Raw genomic sequence first — 23,538 nt, forward strand, 5'->3', positions numbered from 1 at the left:
GCAACAAGAATGATTAAAGGTCTTGAGAACATGACCTATGAAGGAAGGCTGAAAGAATTGGGTTTATTTAGTTTGGAAAAGAGAAGACTGAGAGGGGACATGATAGCAGTTTTCAGGTATCTAAAAGGGTGTCATCAGGAGGAGGGAGAAAATTTGTTCACCTTAGCCTCTAATGATAGAACAAGAAGCAATGGGCTTAAAAAACTACAGCAAGGGAGATTTAGGTTGGACATTAGGAAAAAGATCCTAACTGTCAGGGTAGTTAAACACTGGAATAAATTGCCTAGGGAGGTTGTGGAATCTCCATCTCTGGAGATATTTAAGAGTAGGTTAGATAAATGTCTATCATGGATGGTCTAGATAGTATTTGGTCCTGCCATGAGGGCAGGGAACTGGACTCAATGACCTCTAGAGGTCCCTTCCAGTCCTAGAGTCTATGAATCTATGAATAAGTCACTGAAAAGGACTTGTCATACCATATGTTTATTGCCCATAGGAGAGAAGTATGGATTTCTCAGGTCAGTTCTGCTGATGCAGGCTGCTCTGTGTTGTCCTATAGGCCTCATATAATTATCAAAAAGTGTTGAACTAGAGTCAGATACAAACGATCAAGGCATATAGTCAGCCTTTAATTAAATTTGTTTAAGAATTTATATAAAGAGTTTAGCCAAAATTCTAGCATAACGCAGATGCAGCAAGAATCACAGAGAAAAGTGCATTCAAGACAATGTAAAGAACTCACAACAACGTAGAGCTTATTTTGAACTCCTTTGAGTTTGGGAAGGTTTTTGAAGAGGAGAGCAAGTGACTTAAATTTCCAGGTAAGGACAGATTGTGGTCCAAATGCAGTCTGACCTTTAGTGCCCACTAACAAGCAAAGCATGCTTTTTAAACATGCACCAATGCAAAGGGAAGACAAAGATCCCTGTTAATGGGACTTCTGAGAATCCTGAAGCCTGCACTCAGATAGCCAAGTAGGAAACTACTTCATGGAGACATCACCAGTAACTCACAGTTGAGGTTCCATGGAGACTGGGATTTGAAGCAGGAGTTTGTGTAAGTTCTGTTTTTGCCTCAGTGTTTGAATAGCAGTAGTCATGGGTAGAAACAGACTTTCTAGGACATTTATTCTTTGAAAAATTATCTAATTAAAAAAAATAGATATTTGAAAATTGGCCATTTTTTATATTATAGGCAGGTTTGTTTGTTGGGCAAGCCTATTATTAAATGCCACACGCGTCCCATTCTAAGACTTTGTTTTGCTTATACGTTTACCAAACTTTAACCATTTCTGCTGAAATTTTCCACACTGGGTGTCTGCCTCAGTCTGAAATTTGTGCCCAAACGAGAAGTCTGACAAAGTTACAAAGCGACATGAATTTTGCACTTAAAGCGGGAATTCAATCAGAACTGCAGCTTGGATCCACATCATAGCATAAAGCAGTTATAACCTCTGTTTTCACCCAACATGTTGGGGATGCTGGTGACAGAGTCATCCCCACTATTGCAGAGGCTTCAGCCCCGATGCACTAGACGTGGGAGAAAACTCAGAGATCCAATAGCCATAGGTGTGAAGCAGGGTCCATGGTCCCTTCTTGCTCATGGCAGGTGGCCCCACATAAGGCAAACCTCAGGGGACCAGCCCATGTATTTGCTCTGCCATAGATGTAAAACCATTAGGGCATATAGGGTGAGGGCTGGCTCTAGAGCGGGGTCCCCAATGTGGTGCCCGCAGGCCCCATGGCCAGCAGACAAGCATCTGCCAAAATGCCGCCGAAAAGCGGTGTCATCGAGAGGCGTCACTGCCGAAGTGCTGCCAAAAAGCAGCGTCACTAAGAGGCGTCGCTGCCGAAACGCTGCTGATTTTCGGCGGCGGCGCCTCTTGACCTTGTTGCCGCTTCTTGGGGCATTTCGGCAGATGCTTGTTCGCCGGCCATGGTCCTTGGTGGCTCTTCGTCTGGCCCCCACCACCCAGAAAAGGTTGGGGATAACTGCTCTAGAGGGAACGGTGTCTGGCAGGGCCCTATGTTGTCCACAGCCTTGTGCCCCCCAGGGGTCCTCAGAGGCCTCACAGTGCACCCTGTCAGGCTGGCTCAATTCACATTAGGCATCCCAGAAGCCCCAGACCTCTGAGGAGGCATAATCCCAACGCCAGAAACTTCTGGAGTGAGAAGATGACAGGGCAGACTCATGGAAGGATGCCCAGCTGTGCTGGTGGAGGCCAGGAGTTTGTATTAGGTCTGTAATATTTGGGAGGGGATGGTGTCTGTCTGTCTAGAAAGCTCCGCCTCAGGAAACTTGGGGGTCCGTCTGTCCGTCGCCTGGTGTCTGACTCTCGATTTGATGTGTCCATCTGTCTGTCCCTGTGTCTCGCAGGCTGCTCTGTCTATTCTTGTGTCTCCCTGGCTCTGGCCTATCTGTGCTGGGCTAGCAGTGCTCAGCTCCAGAGGCTGGAAGAGGTGGAAGCCTCTTGGCGACTGGGCGGAAGAAGCAGATTACAGACCTACTCTCAGTCGCTGCATACACTACTCGCACGCCCGGTCTCATTCCAGTTCGGTTACATTTCATTGGTGTGACAAACTTTGCACATGTTGACCGCGTATGGAAGGTCTCATGCACGGGAATAGGACACATATGCCCAGGCTTTTACACTCAGAGGAGTGTCCCTGTCCTCACTCTGAGACACCTGCACAAAACTTGCTAACTGTCAGGGTAGTTAAGCACTGGAATAAATTGCCTAGGGAGATGGCCGAATCTCCCTCGTTGGAGATTTTTAAGACTAGATTGGATAGACACCTGTCAGGAATGGTCTAGTTAATGCTTGGTCGTGCCTTGAGTGCAGGGGACTGGGCTAGAAGACCTCTCGAGGTCCCTTCCAGTCCTATGATCTATGATACGCTATCTTTGGTGCTTCAGGGTTGATGTATCAAAAGCTAGTATTGTTAGTGATCAGTTAAGGATGCAGGGGAAGTATTAACATAGCTGCAGATGGAATGCTGTGGCGGTCTATCTGCCATGTGTTGCTTACGAGGAAAGCTATGTTGAAAGTGAATTTTATATTTGGAGCGGAAAGAAGTGAAGTGTCAGTGGCTGAATCTTGGCCAGTTTATGATTTCAGGCAGTCATATTAAAACCAGACAAAGCACAAGCTATGAGGTCAAATTCTTATTTCCATGACATTGGTGTAAATCTGGAATAATTCCACTTCAGTCAATGGATTTAGTCTCAGATTTACACCAAAATAAATTTAAAAAACGCATAGAAAACAAAACAAAAAACACAAAGCCCCCACCCCCCAACAGACAAACATATGAAAAAGGGAACAGGAGAAACCTTTTCATATTTGTTTCTCCAGGTATAGAACAGGCAGAGTTGTAGGAACACATCTCCAGGGAGAAGAAACAGAGTTTGGGGTGAAAAAGTGGTTCTGCCTAATAGGCACAATTTTGCAGCAACCTTTCTTAGAGTTGCGAAATATTCAGATGAGACAAACATGCACTTATGAAACTGTTGCTATCATTATTGCTAGCTTCTTTTTCAACAGTGGGCATATTTCTTGGAGTGGAGGATTTTTTCCAGGAATTCAGAGTTAACAATGCATTTATTGTGAAACACTGAACATGTATCATCAACATTCATTGCAATCAAAAGACTAGCTTGGATTTTTATCTTAGTCTCTAAGGTGCCACAAGTACTCCTGCTCTTTTGCGGATACAGAGTAACATGGCTGCTACTCTGAAACTCCAAACAAACACGGTTAATTACACTGACTGCTTGTTCTATTGGCCTGTTTGTTTCTGATTCTGGACTGGATTTGATGTTAGAACTAATTCTACCCGGTATACCAAGTCTTGAACAAACCGAAGGTTCTGATTTATGAAATGAAAAACCAGAACGTTATGAGGTGTTCCAAAAGAATTTCCTGGGACATCAAGAAATCAGATGGAATAATGGGATTGTGCTGGTAAAACTTTTAAGTAGTTGCAGTCCTAGAAACACTTATACACATGCTTAACTAATGTGACTAGTCCCATCAATGGCTATGACTGTGAAGTCAGTGGGCCTACCCACAGTGCATAAAGTTAAGCAACTCCATAAGTCTTTGCAGGCTGGTGGGGGAGCTATGTGATAACAGAACTGAGCTCTGACAGTGAATGGTCTTCTGTTCAAGGACCGGGACTTCATATCTATAATGTGCTTAGGGCAGTGTTGGCACTATAGAAATAATTAATAATGCTTCTCAGTCTTGAGAGTTAATAGTGAGTAATTGCAGTAATGGTGACGAGAAAATTAATGGTGATAAAACCACTGAAATCATGACAGTAGTGAAAATAACAGCCATCTTACTTGGTCATGGTGAAAACGATAATAGTGATAAGTCGTGGTGATAACAGTGATCAAAAGTAGAGCTATTAGCAACGGACAGTATAATAATGCTGCTGCTCAATAGTGATAATAATAGTGATAGACATTAATCACAAGTGTACGCAGTACACCTGCTGTCCCAGCCTGGGCTGCGTTTGTTTGTGGGTCTCACGTACTCCATGGTGCTCCTGCCTGCAGGGGGCGTTGTAGCAGCAGATCGCCTGCAGGGTGACTCTCTAGCCGCGGCCTCACTTTCTATGGTGCTGCAGTACGACATTCTCTCACACGCGCATATCTATGGTAGGGCGGATCTCACTGCCCCGGGCCGGCAGGGGGCGGAGTGATTCCTAGTCTCACGCTCTAGCAAAGGGGCGTGTGTCCCTCCGCGGGGCTGGCCCGCCGCTTCCGGCCTGGCCAGAGGCGGAAGCGTGCGCGGGCTGCCATGTAACTTCCGGAGAGGAGCGGGAGGGGGAGGCGGCGCCGCGCGGGGAGCCGGGCCGTGTCCGTCTGTTTGTCTGTCTGTCCGTGGAGCTCCGCCAGGGCTGCTGGGGCATCCGCCCGCTCCGTGTCAGGCGCTGTCCGTCCGTCCCTGGGTCTCAGGCTCGGCTCGGGTCTGTCTGTCCTTCCGTCCCTGGGTCTCAGGCTCGGGTCCGTCTGTCTGTCCCTGGGTCTCAGGCTCGGGTCTGTCTGTCCGTCCCTGGGTCTCAGGCTCGGCTCGGGTCTGTCTGTCTGTCCTGGGTCTCAGGCTCGGGTCCGTCTGTCCGTCCCTGGGTCTCAGGCTCGGCTCGGGTCTGTCCGTCTGTCCCTGGGTCTTAGGCTCAGGCCTGTCTGTCTGTCTGTCCCTGGGTCTCAGGCTCGGCTCGGGTCTGTCTGTCTGTCCCTGGGTCTCAGGCTCGGCTCTGGTCTGTCTGTCTGTCCCTGGGTCTTAGGCTCAGGCCTGTCTGTCTGTCTGTCCCTGGGTCTCAGGCTCGGCTCGGGTCTGTCTGTCTGTCCCTGGGTCTCAGGCTCGGCTCGGGTCTGTCTGTCTGTCCCTGGGTCTCAGGCTCGGCTCGGGTCTGTCTGTCTGTCCCTGGGTCTCAGGCTCGGCTCGGGTCTGTCTGTCTGTCCCTGGGTCTCAGGCTGTCCGTGTGTCTTGGGTGCTGGTTGGTGCAGGGCTGATCCGTGCCTGGGCCCCCCACCCCCACCCCCCGAGGCTGGGAGAGGAGGCAGCATGTCCGTGGCTGGGCTGAAGAAGCAGTTCTACAAAGCGAGCCAGGTGAGAGACCCAGAGACTGACACCCCCCCCCCCCCCCCCCCGCTGCTGCATGCTTATCATTCCGGATCCCCCTGGCGCTCACATCTACAGCAGGTTGCCCTCACCTCTCTTGCACATCCCTAGTTGAGATACACTTTGCTGGTGCTGCAAGCTTGGCAAACGTTGGCCAAGTTTGGGAAGTCTTGTGCACGGAGCCTCAGGGGCCAGGCTTGTATTGACACTCAGAGGTGCTGCCTCTGTTATCAGACACTTGCACGCCTACAGGGGCTGCTCCACAGATCCCTTACAATTGCACCCTCCGAAAGCCTTCCCCCCCTTACACCTCCAGACACTTACACTGATTCTGGAGCTTCAGGGTTCAGTTAACATGGTACCCTTTAATTCCTGGCATCACCATTTGCCCCCATTCAGATTTCTCTGCTGTTGTCCATGTATGTGTGTCCACTACAGGTGCTGATCCCTACCTGAAAATAGACCCTTCTTGAGTGTTGACCCAGTCTGAATGGTTCGACGCTGCATTGTTTTATCTCAGTTTATTTTTGAGGCTGGCAAGAATGGGCTGATGTGGAAAGGGAGATGGCTTGAAATTGCAGCTGCGGAGGAGGGGTTTGTGACAGCAACAGGAGATATTTCTGAATTAAAAGCTTCAGGTTGGCTGTGGCACTACCAACTGACTATATACAGCTTCATCTTCCAGGAAAATATCTAGGTTAATGTCTTAAGTGTGCCTGTGTTGAGTGTCTCCACCTTTTCTCAACAGATTTCGCCTTTTTAGTGCATACTGAGTTACCTTTTGTTAATGAAATTTGTTAATGAGATTTGTTTTGCATTTTGGTGAAAATGATGCAGGCTCATTGTAATGTTTTCTCTGCTATAAATACAGATGTGCACAGGGAGGCAGCAGGTAAAACAGAAGACTGCTTATTATTCTTGCGTCCATTTCTTCTTCCCCCCCAATTCTTACTTGCTTTATAGCCACCATTCCTCTTGTCTTCTATCTGTCTTGTCTCTTTGCTTGGAACATATTTGTTCTGCAAGTGCAGAGAAGGGGTAGAATCAATCACCGTGGGATGCAGAAGTCTAATTCAGAAGTTAAATGTTTTTGGTTTAAAAAAGATGAGCTCAGTCAAATTAGTGACTTGATCCTATTGTTGTGAAATTGTAGCAGAGCTCTGTGTGTGAAAATAAGGATGTGGTTGTTTTTGTGACATGGTTGTGGCAGGAATGCTGTAGTATTTTCTTGTTTTGAAGCGGGAGGAATGGTGGATAAAGAGCTGTCCACTGCCACATTCTACAATATTGGTGTTCTTGAGTTTTCCCCCCTCAGCGAAGAGAAATACTCCGTCTTCCTAAATGTGTATGTGTGGAGTTCTTTTCCTGCCAAGTATTGGATGTTGCAGATAGGATCTCTTTAAATTGCATGTCAAATCCACAAGTGAAACAATAAGATGCCAAAGTTATCTATTTCTTAGGCTACTCTGTGCTCCTTAGACTTTTATACCATCACCATAACTACTTGTTTATTCTGAACTCAGGAAGGTGATCAGGAAACTGTCCTGTCACCGGCGGTGTCATTTTAATTTCTCCCATATATAAACACTTCTAAAACTCAAATATGCCTTGTGTTACTTAGTGGAAGTGCTAGCTCAGAGACATGAGTCTTTCACTTGGGCCAGTAAGCAGAGAGGGGGGTGTGTACTGGTATTTCTGTATATTTCATTGCTATAAGTGCACCTTTCAAAGGTGCATTGCAGGTAGTGAGTGAGAATTTTCTTACAGCTGGAACTTGTTTTGTAATGGGCAATTTATTGTGAGTGAATTGCAGTAGTTCTGTGGTCAGCAGGCACAAATAAAACTTAAGGTTATTGGAGTAGAAAACTCTAAATGGCCTAACTCTAAGATGTGCTGCACTTCTCTGAACATTGAGTTAGAAATTAAAAAAATAAGTCACAAGTCTGAAAAGATGAAGAGAAGAAGAAAAAAAGTTGGAGGAAGTTGGGAAGACTGTGAAAGGTACCAGTGGAGTGAAATTCTGGACCAGAAGGTGGAGTTGTCACTAGGAATAACACGCCCTTGTTGTACCTGGGGTCTAGTAAAGGGTAGCAACAAGTTGCAGCATAACCCCAGGAAATTCCCTCTTCCTTGATGATAGCTGGCATCAGGAACTGGAAAAGATTTTGTGGTATGTGAATGAAATCTGGGTTTTCGGGGTGGGGTGGGTGTGTTTTACAGGAAATGGCAACCTTAAGATTCTGGGAGAAAACCTGTCCAATGTGCAAATTTTTAATGACTTATTAGCCAAATAGTTATTTAAAAACTCTCTCGACAGGACAGGTAAAAACTATGGTACTGAGTTCAAAAATTGCGTGTTCAGGCTTTCATTACAAAGGGATCCTACCCACAAATCAGTGATGGGATCCAAAATTCTCCAAATAAACTAGAAGGAGGCTTGAGATGATTTTCCTGCTTCTCAGGGAATTCACACACTAGTTCTCCCTTGTCCTATTGGCTTCTGCTAACCATCCTGGTCAGAGAGGACTTATCCCTGTGACTTATTAATGCTTCTGAAGTGAACCCTTTTTTTTTCTTTTTAGATCATCACTGGAATGCACCAAGTATCAACAAAATTTTCTTTAGGAAAAGCACCCCTCAGATATCCCTAAGCAGTATCCATTCTCCCTCATTTAAAATGACAGTTGAACATTGTGTGTTTCTCTACCAATAGACTCGTTATATTTTCCAGGCACAAAGTGTAAACAAACAGTTCCAGTGAAGGGCGTCTTAATCCAAGTATGTTTGCTAAGTGGTTTTGCCTCCTTTCTTGGTTACCTTTTATGAAAAAGAAATTTGCTTAAAAGGAAGATCAAAGGAATAGATTGTTGAAGACTTCATTCCTCCTGGCTACTTAAAACAAACTCCTGGATCATGTGCTTTAAGATAGTCCAAGAGGAAAGGTTGGATTTCACTGTCATAGATCACTGTGGTGTTTTAAGCAGAGCAAATAGATGTGAAAGTTCATCTGAGTCAAAAGCAGTGTGTTTCTCAAGACTAAATACATCACTCTGGAACACGTGATGAGAGCTTTTTTCAGGTGGGACATATCTAAAATGAATTGAATTCCCACTTCTCTTGGTTGGTGGTGGTGTTTTTTGTTTCTAATATTTTCAGTTCATTTTGTAAAACAAGCACTGATCCCAGGTTCTATGCACTTGTGCGAACGTTAAAGCCTCACAGAACTGAAGTGAGCAATAGCCACAGTGCAGAAATGTGTTGGTGACTTGTCCCTCTCTTTTCGCTTTATTTGAATATTTAGCTGCGTCCGAGGGCATTTTAAAAACCAGGCAATAAGGAGTATGCACAATTGCATCTGGAGTCCTTTCTCACATCTCCCTGCTGCTGCTGCCAAGATTTGGAAACTGATCTAATTCTGGCAAAACCTACTTTAATTGGAGGCTTGCTGCCAATGTTCATGGTGTGGTTGCAGAAGTGAACTGCATGTTTCACAGTGAGGTGGGAGGAAGGGAATCTGTCCTGCACTTCTCTTTCTGAGGCTGGATGTGGCTAACTACTCTCAGGTGTTCGAGTTGCTTTGACAATGGCTCGAGCTACACAGTCTATTTCTCTGGGGGATAGGGACCAGTCACACCCGTTCTGTTTCCCTTGTCTCTCCCCCATGCACGCACTCACAGTATCCCACCCACATCTGCTGTGCTCTGGTGGTGAAGGGATGAGAATAGGAGACGCCTCAGGCTGATTAGTTATTGTTTTAGCTCTCATGGAGGAATTGGATCTTCCACACGTGGATTTGGCAGTGGCTTTCTTCAAGAGCTGTATTAAATTCCATTTCTGCTGTTAAACAGGGCAAGATGTATGAAGAATTTAAGCCTATAAAGGAATCTACCAATCCTCTCTCCCTTCAAAAAAAACTGCATTGTTGTGCCAGTGAGTATGGGATCCTCTCCCTCTCAGTGACTGAGGACATGCTGCCAAATCCTCCTCCAGCTGAGCAAGCGGTGCTGATGGCCGGGAAGAGGCCTTGATCCTACCCCTTGTGTTCCTTAGAGAGGCCTTTGGCTTCTACGTCAGCGGTTTGCACTCTTCCTGGGTGAAGCTGCCAGACTCCCACGCAGCAGAAAGCAATGGAGCTTGTAGCAAAAAACAAAACAAAAAACCAGTCCAAAACAACCCGTACTGGCAAAGTGTTGCAGGTGATGAATAGTTATCCTGTGTGCATGCAGAAAAAGTCCTGCTGCTTCATAGTTAAATGTCCGTCTTTTAAAAAAAGATGCAGATTTCTCCCTAGAGCGAGGAGAAGAAACAGCCTTGAGATTTCTGTTTGGTTTTTGAGTTTCAGCATCTTGATTTGGGAGCAAGCTTGGGAAAATCATTGTAGCTCTTACCTCTGTGTCAGTCATGGGTCTGAGCCAGTCTGGTAGTTCCTAAGATCTTCCTAGGCCAGTATCTTGTCTCTGACAGTGGCTGGGTACTCGATGTTTCACAGGGAGGTGTAAGAGCCCTGCAGTAGGCAGATGGGAGGATAATCCGCCTCCCATATAGGTCTCATCCTGCTCTCTAACAGAGATGGCTTAAACTGTGAAACACAAAGTTTGCTATCCATTCCAAAACTTCTGGTGTCATTAATTAGGATAACTCTTGATATCCATATAAATATCTAATCCTTGTTGATCTTAAGTTAACTCAGACCTGCCCCATAGCAGGTTTAACTGAGGCCTCGTCTACCCTTCAAAGTTGTACTGCTATAATTATGTCAGATAGGGATGTGATTTCTTCCTCCCCTGCCTTTTTTTATTTGGTATGGTTATACCAGTACAAGCCCTAGGATGGATGCAGTTATAGTGGTATAAAGGTGGCCTAGTGACTAGAACACTGGAATGGGATTTAGAAGACCTGGGTTTTGTTCCCAGCTCTGTCGCTAGTGACCATGGGCAAGTCATTTCACTGCCCTCTGCCCCCGTTTCCCCACATGTAAAATGGTGATAAGGATTCTGTGGCGACCTTTTGTAAGTTACTTTGAGATCTACTACATAGGAGCTTGATATTATCTTCTTATAGTGGTACAGGTATCCCTCTTCCTGTATGATGATCACCTTTATTCCGAAGCACTGAATTGTGGGACGAACGGTGGTATTGTTAAAGCAGTACAACTTTCTAGTGTGGACAAGGCCTAACAGTAGTACGAAGTGATGTAAACTGCCACTCTTGCTGTACTAAAGCTCCCAGTTCTGCTAAAGCTGATTCAGGTGAATGTGAGGGCTCGTATTTGATTTATTATTTTTTTGTTAAAATGTCCTTTTGTAGACGTGGCCGTGGTGGAGCTAGCAGGCTTGATTCGGTTAGGGGAAACTCCTCATCCCCGCTGCTTGGGGGTAGCAGTGCTAGATCTTGCTAGCAATAGCTGTTGGCTTCCTTCTCGATTTCAGTCATAGTGTGGGCAGGGCTGTAAATTAGGTCACTTCTGTTTAAACTTGAAGTCGGCACGGGCCAAAGCCGAGACCTTGCACAGGCTCAATCCTGTCAGGGCTGATATACTCGGGCTCTTTCGCTAGCTCATCACTACTGCATTGGGACCCCTTCTGTGGGCCCATCTACATAGCAAGAGGTCTGTCAGCTGGCATGGCTTCTGTAATGGACTCAGCCTAACAAAAACTTAACTCTTCATGTTTCTAAAACAGGCTGGAGACTAGACCAAAATGTCTTTCTAAAACAGGTCTGACGTGCTTTGGCCTTGATCAAGCTGGCCCCACAAACCTTGCTGAACCTGGCCTTCTTTATAAACTTGCTCAGCAAATGATGATTTTTCTAGTGCCACTGGACCTTGCTTCTCTATCCTCTAGCCCAGTGTTTCTCAATCTTTTTGATACCAGGGACCGGCTTACTGCCTTCCTAAACTGCCAGGGGGATCTGAGGGACTGGCACTGGTCCACGAACCGGCCATTGGGATGGGCTAGAGCAGTGCTTCTTGCCCATCCCATCCTTGGGAGCATCTGGCTTCCAAATGCCACAGAGGTCCTTGCTGCAGCAGCTAACAGTTGAATCAAAAGATGAAGTCTAGTAAAGCAGTGCTGCTTGATTTGTGAAATAAAGACACATCCTCTTCCCCCAGCAGGATTTGGGGAGGAGAGGGGGTTACTGCTCCCTCTTTCCTAGTCTGAAATGCAAAGCCCAGCAATCTCTTCCCCCATGTATGAAACACAAAAGCCATCACCCCGGGGAAGGAGGGGAGCAGTAGGTAGGTCTAACAGTCCCACAACCTGATGGCAGATATTGGCAATCCTGAAAAGTGCCAAGTGTCAGTAACTTCGTTCTCTCTCTCATACACAGGGTCTCTTTCGTGAAGCTGGTGACTGCTTTTATGATCTCTTCCTTTGATAGCAAGAGCTTTTCCTTCAGTGCAGTCCAAGAGCCAGAACAATTCTCTGTAACCTGATGATAGTTGTTATAGCTGGAAGAGTCAAGAGATCTCTAGGATCAATTTGCATGCGTGCACTCTCTCCGGCCAATTGCTAATGAGTCCCAAGAAGTTCCTTCCACTTAATTTGGCAACACCAGCTCAGCAGTGTGGTGGTATGCACTGAAATGCCTGGGAGATGAGGTCTGGTGCCAGTCATGCAGTACAAGGACAGTTTTGTGGCTGGGGGAGAGAATGCAGCTGGTGGGGGTGGATAGAATTTCTCCCATTCTCACATAGGTTGGGCTGGCATTTCCTTGATCTGTGTACCTGAGGCATGTTCTTTCTCTTGTGGCTTTACACTTGCATCTTCTTTTTTTCTTGAGATTGCTGCTTTCTAAGAAGTATTAAATATAAATAAATCTGCAGAGCTGTAACAGGTCAGTTCCTTATGTTGTCCTTTAGCACTTCTGTCAGAGTAATAGTTGTCTTTCTGTTAACTTCCTTCATTCTGCATACAGAAGCCAGGTGGTGGGTTCCTCTGGAATGTTTGCGGGTGAAACGTGTCACTTCAGGACTAGCTGCACAACATATGATCCTCTTGTAGAAGGGAAACGGGTTGTTAGCATTGCAATGTGCAGGATATCCTTTACATTAAACAACAAAACAGCTTGCCGTTACCTTACAGTCTCTTTAGATCACTCTGGCAGTACACAGGGGCATTAAAGTGGACGTAAGGGCTGCTCTGGGGCCAGAGGGAGGGGCCTCCCAGGCTATGTAGAAGTGACATAGGACTTTGTGGTGTTCTTGCTCAAAACCCCAGCGTACCTAGGGCAAGCTGTGATGAATCGATATAAGTGAGAGCATCCCAGAGGCTGCCAGAACTCTGCAATGGGTGTCAGGCAGGACTCTGAAGAACGGATCATTGACAAAACTCCTGTTGACTTGAATGTGGCCAGGACTTCACCCCAGAAGGATAAAAGTGTCCTAAAGGCACCAAATGCAGGAACCAAGTAACTGAGAATTGGGCCCATTGAGTTTAAACTTAACCAGGGCTGAAGAGAAGGGGGGCAGGGGGGACTATACTGGGGCCCTGAGCTTGGGGAATGATGGGGAGAAACATCTGTGTAAATAAAATGAAATAGGAGGCGGCAGGGCCCCGGCAAACGTGATGTATCTGGTCCCCAAATTTCTCTTGATAGGCCTGAGCTTGTGTAATAATTTTCTGAGACATATTTTTCAGATGCTCTGGTGTGTTTGAAGGATCTCCAGAGACCATATAGCACAGGGCAGATGACCCGCATGGTACCTCCTGCAGGTGTGCTTTAGTCTTGTTCTGCAGGATTGAGTCCAGGAAGTGAGAAGAGAATTCAGTCTTTGGCTTTCTCAGTATCTGGCTGAGACTGCCAATAAGGAGATCATTTTGCCTCAACCCTTTTTTAGTTCATCAGGATTTTGTAAGAGATCTGGGACCTTCGTCAACCCAAGAACAGTCGCCAAACATGTGGCTGCTTTTTCCCAGCTATGCAATGCTAAAATAAAACCGGGGTGCCTGTCTTGGTGTTTTGGTGTACAACCCCACCCCCAATGAGATTGGAAAACCTTAAACTACCATTGGTTTCAAAGTTCAGTTTTCTATTAAAAGCCCACTTTCACTTCCTGCGAATGTTGACCATGAGGGGGCTTTGGAACAGGATATTGGTGACTTGTCTCATTAATGTTTCAGTGGGGAATTGCCAATTGATGCTAAGCAGGTATATTTGCACTGTGGAGTGAGTGGTCTCACAAGAGATGAATTTTAAAAAATTGTCATACGCAAAGTATTCTAGTGGCAAACGAAATCTAGCAGAACTAAACCATCCTGAAACAAATGTATATAAAATGTAGATTTAAAAATAAATTGGCAACATGGTCAGTTGTGACACCAGCCTGGGAAAAGGAATTACAATATAGTAAGGAATGACTTGAAGAGAGACACAGATTCAACCAATATTTTCAAACTGTTCATTTTCAGTGTCAGATTCACTCTAGAATAAATAGTTCTGAGGAAAAATCAATGGAAACATGAAAATACTTTGCGAAGCAGACTAGGACCTGCAACAGGAAGGAGGAAGATGATATTAAATGGCAAAGTTAGAAAGCCACTAAATGAGAGTATGCTCTTTCTCCTGTGTGCTTATTTTGGATACAGCATTCCATTATGTCCGACCTGGCATGGAAAAGGCGTCCTCTGCAATCATCACAGCGGATGGGTTTTTAGAAACAACACTCAGTTCTAACTTTGCTGCCCTTGTAACGATTTCTGGACTTTTCTGTCCTGTTAGTTTCCAATTTTCAAACCATTGGTTCAAATACTTCAGTTTTACTTCCAAACGGTTCTTGGGAGAAGTCGCTTCAAGACAACCCAGGTTACGCTGACATCAGTAGAGCCGTGTGAGTTTTTATATGTTCTGGTGATCAAGACTGAAAGCAGAAGAAGGGTCCAAATTTGTGATGTGCTGAACACCCCAACTCCCATCGGAATCAGGAGTGCTCAGCACCATGCAGGTTTGGGCCCTAGTTGTCCCATCCAAAGGTGTGGAGAGCTTGAATTGATGAAGTTTAACATTTGTATTATGCTGGCAGCAATGAACATGACTCATGGGACACGGGTTCTATTAATATTAACTTAGCCAGGAATCCCCTGCAGTCCTCTAGGTCTGGCTTTCAGCATTAATGTGCTCCTGAGGGACAGAGCATGGGGAAACCTGACTTGTTTAAGCACAACGTAAGCATGGGACAGCGTTGTGTCCCATGTATAGCATGGCAATCATGTATTACACAGCATGGAATCCAGTATGATGTTGAGAAGACGTTAGAGAGGGCCGCTCCTATTCAGCTAATCAGTCTTCGTTATACTTCAGTTGGTCATCCTAGTCTGATGCAGAGAGGCATGGAGCTTCTGTGAGGTGGTTATCGCTGGAGATCACTGTTTAAATGATTTGTATGTTTGCCGAGCTGTGTGCCTCTGTGGAGATGAGAGCGTTGGGAAGCATAGAAGCATTCAATTCTGCTACACCCATTTCTTCCACAGTGAACTTTGTTGGCAGTGAATTTACCAGTCTATCCTAGGTAATAATACTTATACAAACATTTGCCATTGCAGCCACCTAAAAAGAGACATTGCTCACGGTATATCTTAATATTATTGCCCATACAATTGGCCCTCTCCTTTCTTGCATCCTTTGTCAGCAACGAAGTAGTTAACATAACACCGTTTCCATTATTTTCATAGATCAGCATTGACAGCCCCAACTCTCTGAGCTATGCTTTCAGCCTGTGTGCAAACTCGAGCAGATGCTGCTGCATTGGTTGCAATCCCTTCATGTTTTAAAGGTTTCCTTTGAAACCATAAAGTCTTGGTAGATTTCTTGACCCCAGAGTTGTCAGTTGAGAGAAGTGCTAGTTCGGTACCCACAGCTCAGTTCCTCACCCTCATCTATGAATGAGGAAAGTATTATCCCCATTTTACAGATGAGTAGGGCCCTGCCAAATTCATGGTCCATTTTGGGTAAATTTTATGGTCATAAGATTTAAAAAATCTTGAATTTGATGGTTTCGTGTATTTAAATCAGAAATTTCATGGTGTTGTAACTGGGGGGGGGGTCCTCATCCAAAAGGGAAGGGTCGCAAGGCTATTGTAGGGGGATTGCGGTATTGCCACCCTTAGTTCTGCACTGCTGCTGGCAGCGACACTGCCTTTAGAGCTGGGTGCCCCGCCAGCAGCCACCCATCTCAGAAGGCAGTGCAGAAGTAAAGGTGGCAGTATTGCAGGCCCCTACAGTAGCCAAATTTCATGGGGAAGGCCAGATTTCATGGTCCGTGATGCATTTTTCATGGCCGTGAGTTTGGTCGGGCCCTGCAGATGAGGGAATCCAGGACCCAGGAAGGATACACAGCTTGTTCAAGGCTGGAGTGGCAGATCCAAGCATAGAACATAAGAGTTCTGGCTCCTAGTCCTGTTCTTATTTCACTGACGGGGTCACACCACTCTCCCCTATTTGTAGCTATATAAATGTGCTAAAGTTGAGAACTGTCCTTGTTTTATAAAAGATCAGTAGGTCATGGGTGAGTGTCAGTGAACTATCGAAAGTGTCAGGAAACAGGAAAGTGCTGGGGGATAGGTTCCTGAATGCAGTGAAAGGAAATACTTCCTCCCATCTCTCCCCACCAACACCCCCACCCCACCCTCCCGGAAGGAGCAAAATAAGGATGAGATCAGGCAGGCCGGATTGTGAAAACGGATTCATTTCTATAGCACGTCCTCGTTTCTCGCCCTTATTCTGCATACATTAATGCCTTTGTGTGGGCTTGCTGCCCCATTGCACCTCCATCAAACAGGTGGCAATTCTGGAGGAGCTGCCAACCTCATCACAGAAGGTCTTCTGCCTTTCTGCAGTGGCTGGAGCCAACTAGGTAAACCCTCTCTGAGGAATCGCTGTAACACAGGTATAGATTCAAGGCACCATTGTGGATTTCACCAGCTTGTTGTTTCTGCGGGTTCTTCTGGAGGAAAGTGGGCATTAGGCCAAAGGAAAAGGTTTTCCATCAATCCCACTCTGGTTTCAAAGTAGCAGAGATGTGGGGCTTTGAGTTCTGGGCTGTAGCCCTATTGCAGGTATGTTTTGTGGGGGGAAGTCTGCTCGTTAACGGACACCCTCCCCAGCTTTTCCAGTGATCTCACCCCTTTGTTGAGGCCATGTATCCTGCGCTACTCTACAGAGATTCTGCAGTAGGGGCCCATGAAATGCCATGCACAGATGAAAACAGTGCACTCCTCTGATATGTGGAGTTTCCAGAACAGTAATATCTGTGCCTCCATGAAACTCTCATTGGGAATTTGCTCTGAAACAGGACAGGAGAGGGTGCCCATCCAGTGTGAGAATCTGCTGCAGCCCAACTTGATGAAGTGTGTTGCTGCCTCTCACAGACACTTCAACTGGTTCCTTACCTGTCCCAAATATGCTTCCAAATGTTTAGCAAAGAACAGCAACCTAACCATCCTGCCGTTGATGAGCCCCAGGGTTAACAGCATCCGCTGAGGTCTGCTTGTGCAGAAATTCAGTGGTTCTTTGGGGGCACTGCTGAGCTGTTTCACAAACAACCTTTCTTGCTGTAGCTCTGATGTGGTTTGTCCTGCTGTCTGCTATAAATCATTAACATGGGGCCATAGGCAAGTCCTGGGATCGGAGCCTAACATATGATGAGTGACTCCACCTTTACCCTGTGAATGTGGGTAATTTAATATATTATCCCCCATGGCTGCTATCTGCCAAATCTCATTTCTCACTGCATATGCAGAAATCCTGTCTCAAAATCATGAGTCAGACTGCTTCAGCAGGGAAGGGGTGAGTTAGATCTGTGCTCAATTGTGACAGATAGAGAAGGATGTAGGCTCTTGGGAAGCTCTAGAAATTCCCAAAGGCACCTCCTGCTTTTCTCTCGACAGGCTTGTTTGTGACATGCCTATAACTTCTTCAGGTTTTGACCCTGTCATGGCCTCTCTTTGTGGTTAGAAAAGCATCCTTTCTCCGTGTCTGATTTCCTTCTCCCATCCTGTTAAACTGCAAGCCCATCACTTTCAGAAATGGATTGCTGTTGACAGGAAATGGATGCTCTCAGAGGGCAGGGACTGAGCGGTGGCGGATCCCTAAGCTAGAGAGAGGATAAACAAATTGTTCCTGGATCCAGTCCAGTAACGGTGTGTGTTTATCTCAGTATTGGGTGAACTGATCGGGAACTGGGTCTCAAGTTGTAGAAATGGTAACCATCCTGCCAGAGAGAGTGAGGGCGCACACAAGTTCTCTACCTCTGAGACTGATATGCGCAGGTTTGGAACTCAGCAGCCAGAGGTAGCAAGGCCCATGTTGATTCAGTCTGTTATGAGACATCTGGGCTACTGGGATTCAACCCTCTTGTAGTAATACTGCATGACAATCAAGAAAGTCATTAAGAACCATGCTACTGTCTCCTCCCAAGAAGGCCTTTTATTGTGTAACTTGTTTAATTAGCTTTGCTGCTGCTATCTTACTAGTAAACCTTGTCACTTGCAGCCACTGGGTATTTCAGAATCCTCCTATTGCATACTAACTACCAGATGACACCTGACAGGATTACTAATATTTAGTGTGCTGTTCTGAAAAGTGACTTAAACATGGACTCCCCAGGATGTAGTCTTATCGTTCAGTGGCTGCAAGGTCAAGTTTGCTCCATTAACCAGTTTTAATGGTGCTTTTTCAAACTATGACAACCTTTCAAAATTCACGCTAGGATCTGAATGTCAAGCGGGCATCCTGTTAGCTCAGGCATCATCCCCAGCAATGAAAACTTATTAAGCAGTGAATTGATGAAGTCAGAATAGAGTCCAGCTCATCCTCCAAAGTTCTGTTGATTCTAGTGCTAGCAGTACTTTAAAAAAAAAGAAAAAGAAAAAAAAAAAGTAACCTTTACAAGTGTGTGCAGATATCATTCTGAATATACACCCACAGAGCAGATCTCTCGAGTAAGAAGGTGCCTTTTTCCCCACATAAACAGGTTTCTGATCTTAACCACATTGAAACTGCTATACGGGAGAAACATCTAAAAACAAAACACCCACAGCCTCTTTTGTCCCAGACGCACAGCTATGCGCATGTGTTCTTGGGGATTTATGAGAGATTGGTCTGGCACAAACCTGGAGAATCAGATATTGGGATCACTTTTTAAAAACTCCTCCGTGTATCAGAGAAGAGTAAAATGCTAAAGGGTGACTCCTGTTTGTGCCTGCAGGGCATAGTTACGTAGTTGGACTCAGGATTTTGAATGTACCCATGACTGTAGCAGCAAGGCAAGCTGACTGCATTTGTTCGTACATTTTAAAATCTTGATAGTGTCCCCTTAGGAATAAAAATGATCTAATGAGCAGCTGTAGCATTTGTCGGCATTTAAACCATTATGAAAATGTTAGCAAAGTTATCTTGATGATTAGCAAAGATGAGCTTTACCTAGGCAAAACAACATTGGGATGAGTCTAAGGACGTCCTGCTGTTAAGGCTAGAGGTGTGACACAACATGCCATACCCTGATACTACAGCATGTTTGAATGCTCCTGCTAGAACAGAAATTAGCGAAGGAAGAGACCTTGTTTAAGTCATATCTTTTTTTGCTCTTCCATGAGCTCTCCCCACCGTGTTTTTTTTGTTGATGTCCAGAACTGAATGCAGTATTTCAGGTCCTTGGCTGAGTAGTGGAAACCTGTTACTTCTCTCTTTTTCTTATGCACTTATCTTCACCAATAATTTTTATTAGGGCTATCAATTAATTGCAGTTAACCCATGTGATTAACTAAAAAGAATTAATTGCAATTAATCACAGTTAAAACAATAGAATACCAATTGAAATTTATGAAATATTTTTGGATGTTTTTCTACCTTTTCAATACTGATTTCAATTACGATACAGAATACAAAGTGCATAGTGCTCACTTTATATTTTTTATTAAATATATGCACTGTAAAAGTGATAAACAGAACAATTTGTATTTTTCAATTCACCTCATACAAGTACTGAAGTGCAGTCTCTTTATCATGAAAGTATAACTTACAAATGCTTGGGTTTTTTTGTTTGTTGTTTTGGTTACATAAGTGCACTCCAAAACAAAACAGTGTAAAACTTTAGAGCCAACAAGTCCATTCAGTCCTACTTCTTGTTCTGCCAATCACTAAGACAGACAAAGCAGCAAAGAATCCTGTGGCACCTTATAGACTAACAGATGTTTTGGAGTATGAGCTTTCGTGGGGGAATACCCACTTCATCAGATGCATGTAGAAGACAGACAAGTTTGTTTACATTGACGGGAGATACTGCTGCCCACTTCTTATTTACAATTTCATCTGAAAGTGAGAACAGACACTCACATGGCACATTTGTAGCCGGCGTTGCAAGGTATTTATATGCCAGATGTGCTAAACATTTATATGCCCCTTCATACTTCGGCCACCATTTCAGATGACATGCTTCTATGCTGCTGATGCTTGTTTAAAAAAAAAATGCTTTAAATTTGTGACTGTACTCCTTGGGGGGGAAATTGTATGTCTCTTGCTCTGTTTTACCCACATTCTGCATATATTTCATGTTATAGCAGTCTCGGATGATGACCCAGCATGTTTATTTTAAGAGCACTTTCACAGCAGATTTGACACAATGCAAAGAAGGTGCCAATGTGAGATTTCTAAAAATAGCTACAGCACTTGACCCAAGGTTTAAGAATCTGAAGTGCCATCCAAAATGTGAGATGGACAAGGTGTGGAACATGCATTTAGAAGTCTTAAAAGAGCAACACTCTGATGCGGAAACCAGGGGCGGCTCCAGGCATCAGCATGCCAAGCGCGTGCTTGGGGCAGGAAGCCACGGGGGGTGCTCTGCTGGTTGCCTCAAGGGCGGCAGGCAGATTGCCTTCGATGGCATGCCTACGGAGGGTCCGCTGGTCCTGTGGTTCCAGCGGACCTCCCGCAGGCTGCTGCCGAATTTGTGGGACCGGGGACTCCCGCAGGCAAGCTGCCGAAGGCAGCCTGCTTGCCATGCTTGAGGCAGCAAAATGCCTAGAGTCGCCCTTGGCGGAAACTACAAAACCCACCCAGCAAAAAAGAAAATCAATCTTCTGCTGGTGGCATCTGACTCAGATAATGAAAATGAACATGCATCAGTCTGCACTGCTTTGGATCGTTATCAAGCAGAGCCTATCACCAGCATGGAAGCATGTCCTCTGGAATGGTGGTTGAAGCATAAAGGGACATACAAATCTTCAGCACATCTGGCATGTAAATATCTTGCAACGCCAGCTACAACAGTGCCATGTGAACGCCTGTTCATTGTAAACAAGAAGCAGGCAGCATTGTCTCTTGCAAATTGTAACCAACCTTGTTTGTCTGAGTGATTGGCTGACTAAGAAGTAGAACTAAGTGGCTCTGAAGTTTTACATTGTTTTATTTTTTAATGCAGTTTTTTTGTACGTAATTCTACATTTGTAAGTTCAGCTTTCATGGTAAAGAGATTGTGGTACAGTACTTGTATGAGGAGAGTTGAAGTTCAATTTTTTTACAGTGCAAATATTATAAAAATAAATATAAAGTGAGCACCATCCACTTTGTGTTCTGTGTTGTAATTTAAATTAGTATATTTTGAAAATGTAGAAAACAGCCAAAAAATAAATGGTATTCTATTGTTTAACAGCAGGATTAATCGCAATAAATTTTTTTAAGTACTTGGCAGCCCTAATTTTTATACATTAGATAAGAAATTTGAGTCAAGGGCTGTCTTGTACTATATGGAGAACATGGGAGATGATAAATTGGGGGGAAAAAAAGTATCATGCAAATCCTTGTTGCTAACTGAGGCTTAACATGTCGAGAAAATATGGGTAGAGACTTGAAATGAAAATGGATGTTGAAATTATTTTTTCCTCCAGTATGAGTCAATTTTTAAAGCACAGTTGCTCTTTTTTGCGAGCGCAGCACAGTGCACTTATTCCTAACTAGACTTTGGCCAAGACAAGGCCAAATTGTCAGGTTATTTTTTTCCTTTCCTAGAAAGAGGGGACCGTTTTTCTCTTGTTGAAAGGGTAGCTTGGAAAACATTGATACGTTGACAAGGATGAAACATTATTGGAAAGGCTTCTTGTGCATAGTGTGTTAGCCAGCGAGCAGGAAAAGGATTGTGTGTTTTGGGAGAGGCAGGAATAGGTCTTCTGATTTGTTGAGTGGATTTTATAACTGAGTGGCTAATTATTTGTGTAATATAATATCGTGTCCATAATGAATTAGTTCAGACCGCTTTTGCTGAATGCCACATCTGTGCAAAAGCAAGGCCTTTGGCAGTTATCTCCTAGGGGGATATCAGCTACATAAGAAGGAGTCAAATCCCGCCTTTCATAGTTTGACTGTGTTTGAAACAGTAAATTAACCCTCTGACAAAATGGGAAAACGGCAATGGCAGGGCCATAGCCTCCTACTCAGCTTTTAGCTTCACTACAAATATGTGTCCTGATGGCTGCTGCTTAACTAGCTGCATGTCTTAGAGCATGTTGACACTACAGAATTAAGTCGACCTAACTTATATTGGCATACAGCCACCACAGTAATCACATGGCTTTTCCGTGTCTACACTTTGCTCCTTGTATCGATTGGTGAGCATCCTCACGAGGAGCACTGGTGCCGATGGTACTGCCAGTGTGGGGGCATTGTGGGACAGTGTCTGAAAGCCAGTAACAGTTGATGTAAGCAGCGCAGTGTCTACACTCACACTCCGTCAACCTAACTACCTCAACATTGACTGCCTCTCATGGAGGTGGTTTGAGCATTGGCCTGCTAAACCCAGGATTGTGAGTTCAATCCTTGAAGGGGCCACTTAGGGATCTGGGGTAAAATCAGTACTTGATCCTGCTAGTGAAGGCAGGGGGCTGGACTCAATGACCTTTCAGGGTCCCTTTCAGTCTTCCACAAGAGGCAATCAATGTTGATGTAGTTAGGTTGACGGAGTGTGAGTATAGACACTATGCTGCTTACATGCCAGATGCACTAAAGATTCCTATGTCCCTTCATGCTTCAACCCTAACCCTAAGGCAGCATACGTCCAGCTAACTCTATAGCGTAAACCAGGCCTTAGTTCATAGTGAGGAATCCTGTTTTGATTGCTTTGAGCCATCAACTGGGTGGAGATGAGTTGTCTGGGATTCAGTTTCTCTTGTAGGTGATTCTGCGATTCAGTTTTGTCCTACCTATTATGAAAGTCCGTTTAGCAGACTGATCGCTCCTCCACTGTTAAATTCCTTTATGATTGGACAACTTCATTAGCGGTATGTCTACACTACAGCACACTTGTACCTCTGTAGCACTGAGGTGTAGATGCTTCCTAGAGCATCAAAGGGGGTTTTCCACCAGTGTAGTTAATCCCCTGCTCCAAGAGGTAGTAGCTAGGTCAACAGAGTTCTTCCATCGATGTAGCTACATCTACAGTGGGGGGTTAGGTCAACCTAACTACATTGCAGAGGATGCAGAATTTTCCACAACGTCGTAGCTAAGTCAATCTTATTTTTAGGTGTAGACCAGGACCCAGTCTTTCCCTCTTTAAGACATTTCTTCTGTAACTTTAACATCTGTTGATGAACCCCTTCTTTGATGTCTGGTTTGCTGCTCCTCTCTCTATAAACCAGAGCACCGGTTCAGGGGAACCAGTGTTAGGAGGGGCATTAAGAACTGCCACAGATATTTTTGAAATGCAAAGGCAGTGTGTGGAATAGAGTATTATTTTTATTATTTCTAGACATGATTCCATAACGCATTTGTCCAAAGGTACTGATATTAGTCTCCACGTGAGTTTGCACAAGAATGTTACCAGTACTCAGATATAAATGAATGGAATTATTCCTACTCTCAGATGAAAGCAGTGTAAAAAGCAATTGCATGAAGCTGAGGAAGGAAAAGTTGAGGCTAGA

At 44.8% G+C, this 23,538-nt stretch overlaps 1 protein-coding gene across 4 annotated transcripts in view; it reads left to right on the top strand.

Annotated features, from left to right (window-relative positions):
* The first annotated feature begins 4,812 nt into the window (after window positions 1-4,812).
* The window catches only part of SH3GL1 (SH3 domain containing GRB2 like 1, endophilin A2), a 47,074-nt gene continuing 28,348 nt past the window's right edge, over window positions 4,813-23,538 (top strand). Inside the window, exons 1-2 of one of the 4 annotated variants that reach the window (XM_030540204.1) lie at window positions 4,813-5,099; window positions 5,434-5,620. In XM_030540204.1, the coding sequence (XP_030396064.1) occupies window positions 5,576-5,620 (45 nt within the window). In that variant the 5' untranslated portion in view covers window positions 4,813-5,099; window positions 5,434-5,575. Of the gene's footprint in view, window positions 5,100-5,374; window positions 5,621-16,632; window positions 16,687-23,538 lie in introns of those variants that run through there. The other 3 variants (XM_030540203.1, XM_030540200.1, XM_030540201.1) reach the window with 3 other exon arrangements.

Source organism: Gopherus evgoodei, chromosome 22 (assembly GCF_007399415.2).
Source record: "Gopherus evgoodei ecotype Sinaloan lineage chromosome 22, rGopEvg1_v1.p, whole genome shotgun sequence".
Classification (NCBI taxonomy): domain Eukaryota; kingdom Metazoa; phylum Chordata; order Testudines; family Testudinidae; genus Gopherus; species Gopherus evgoodei.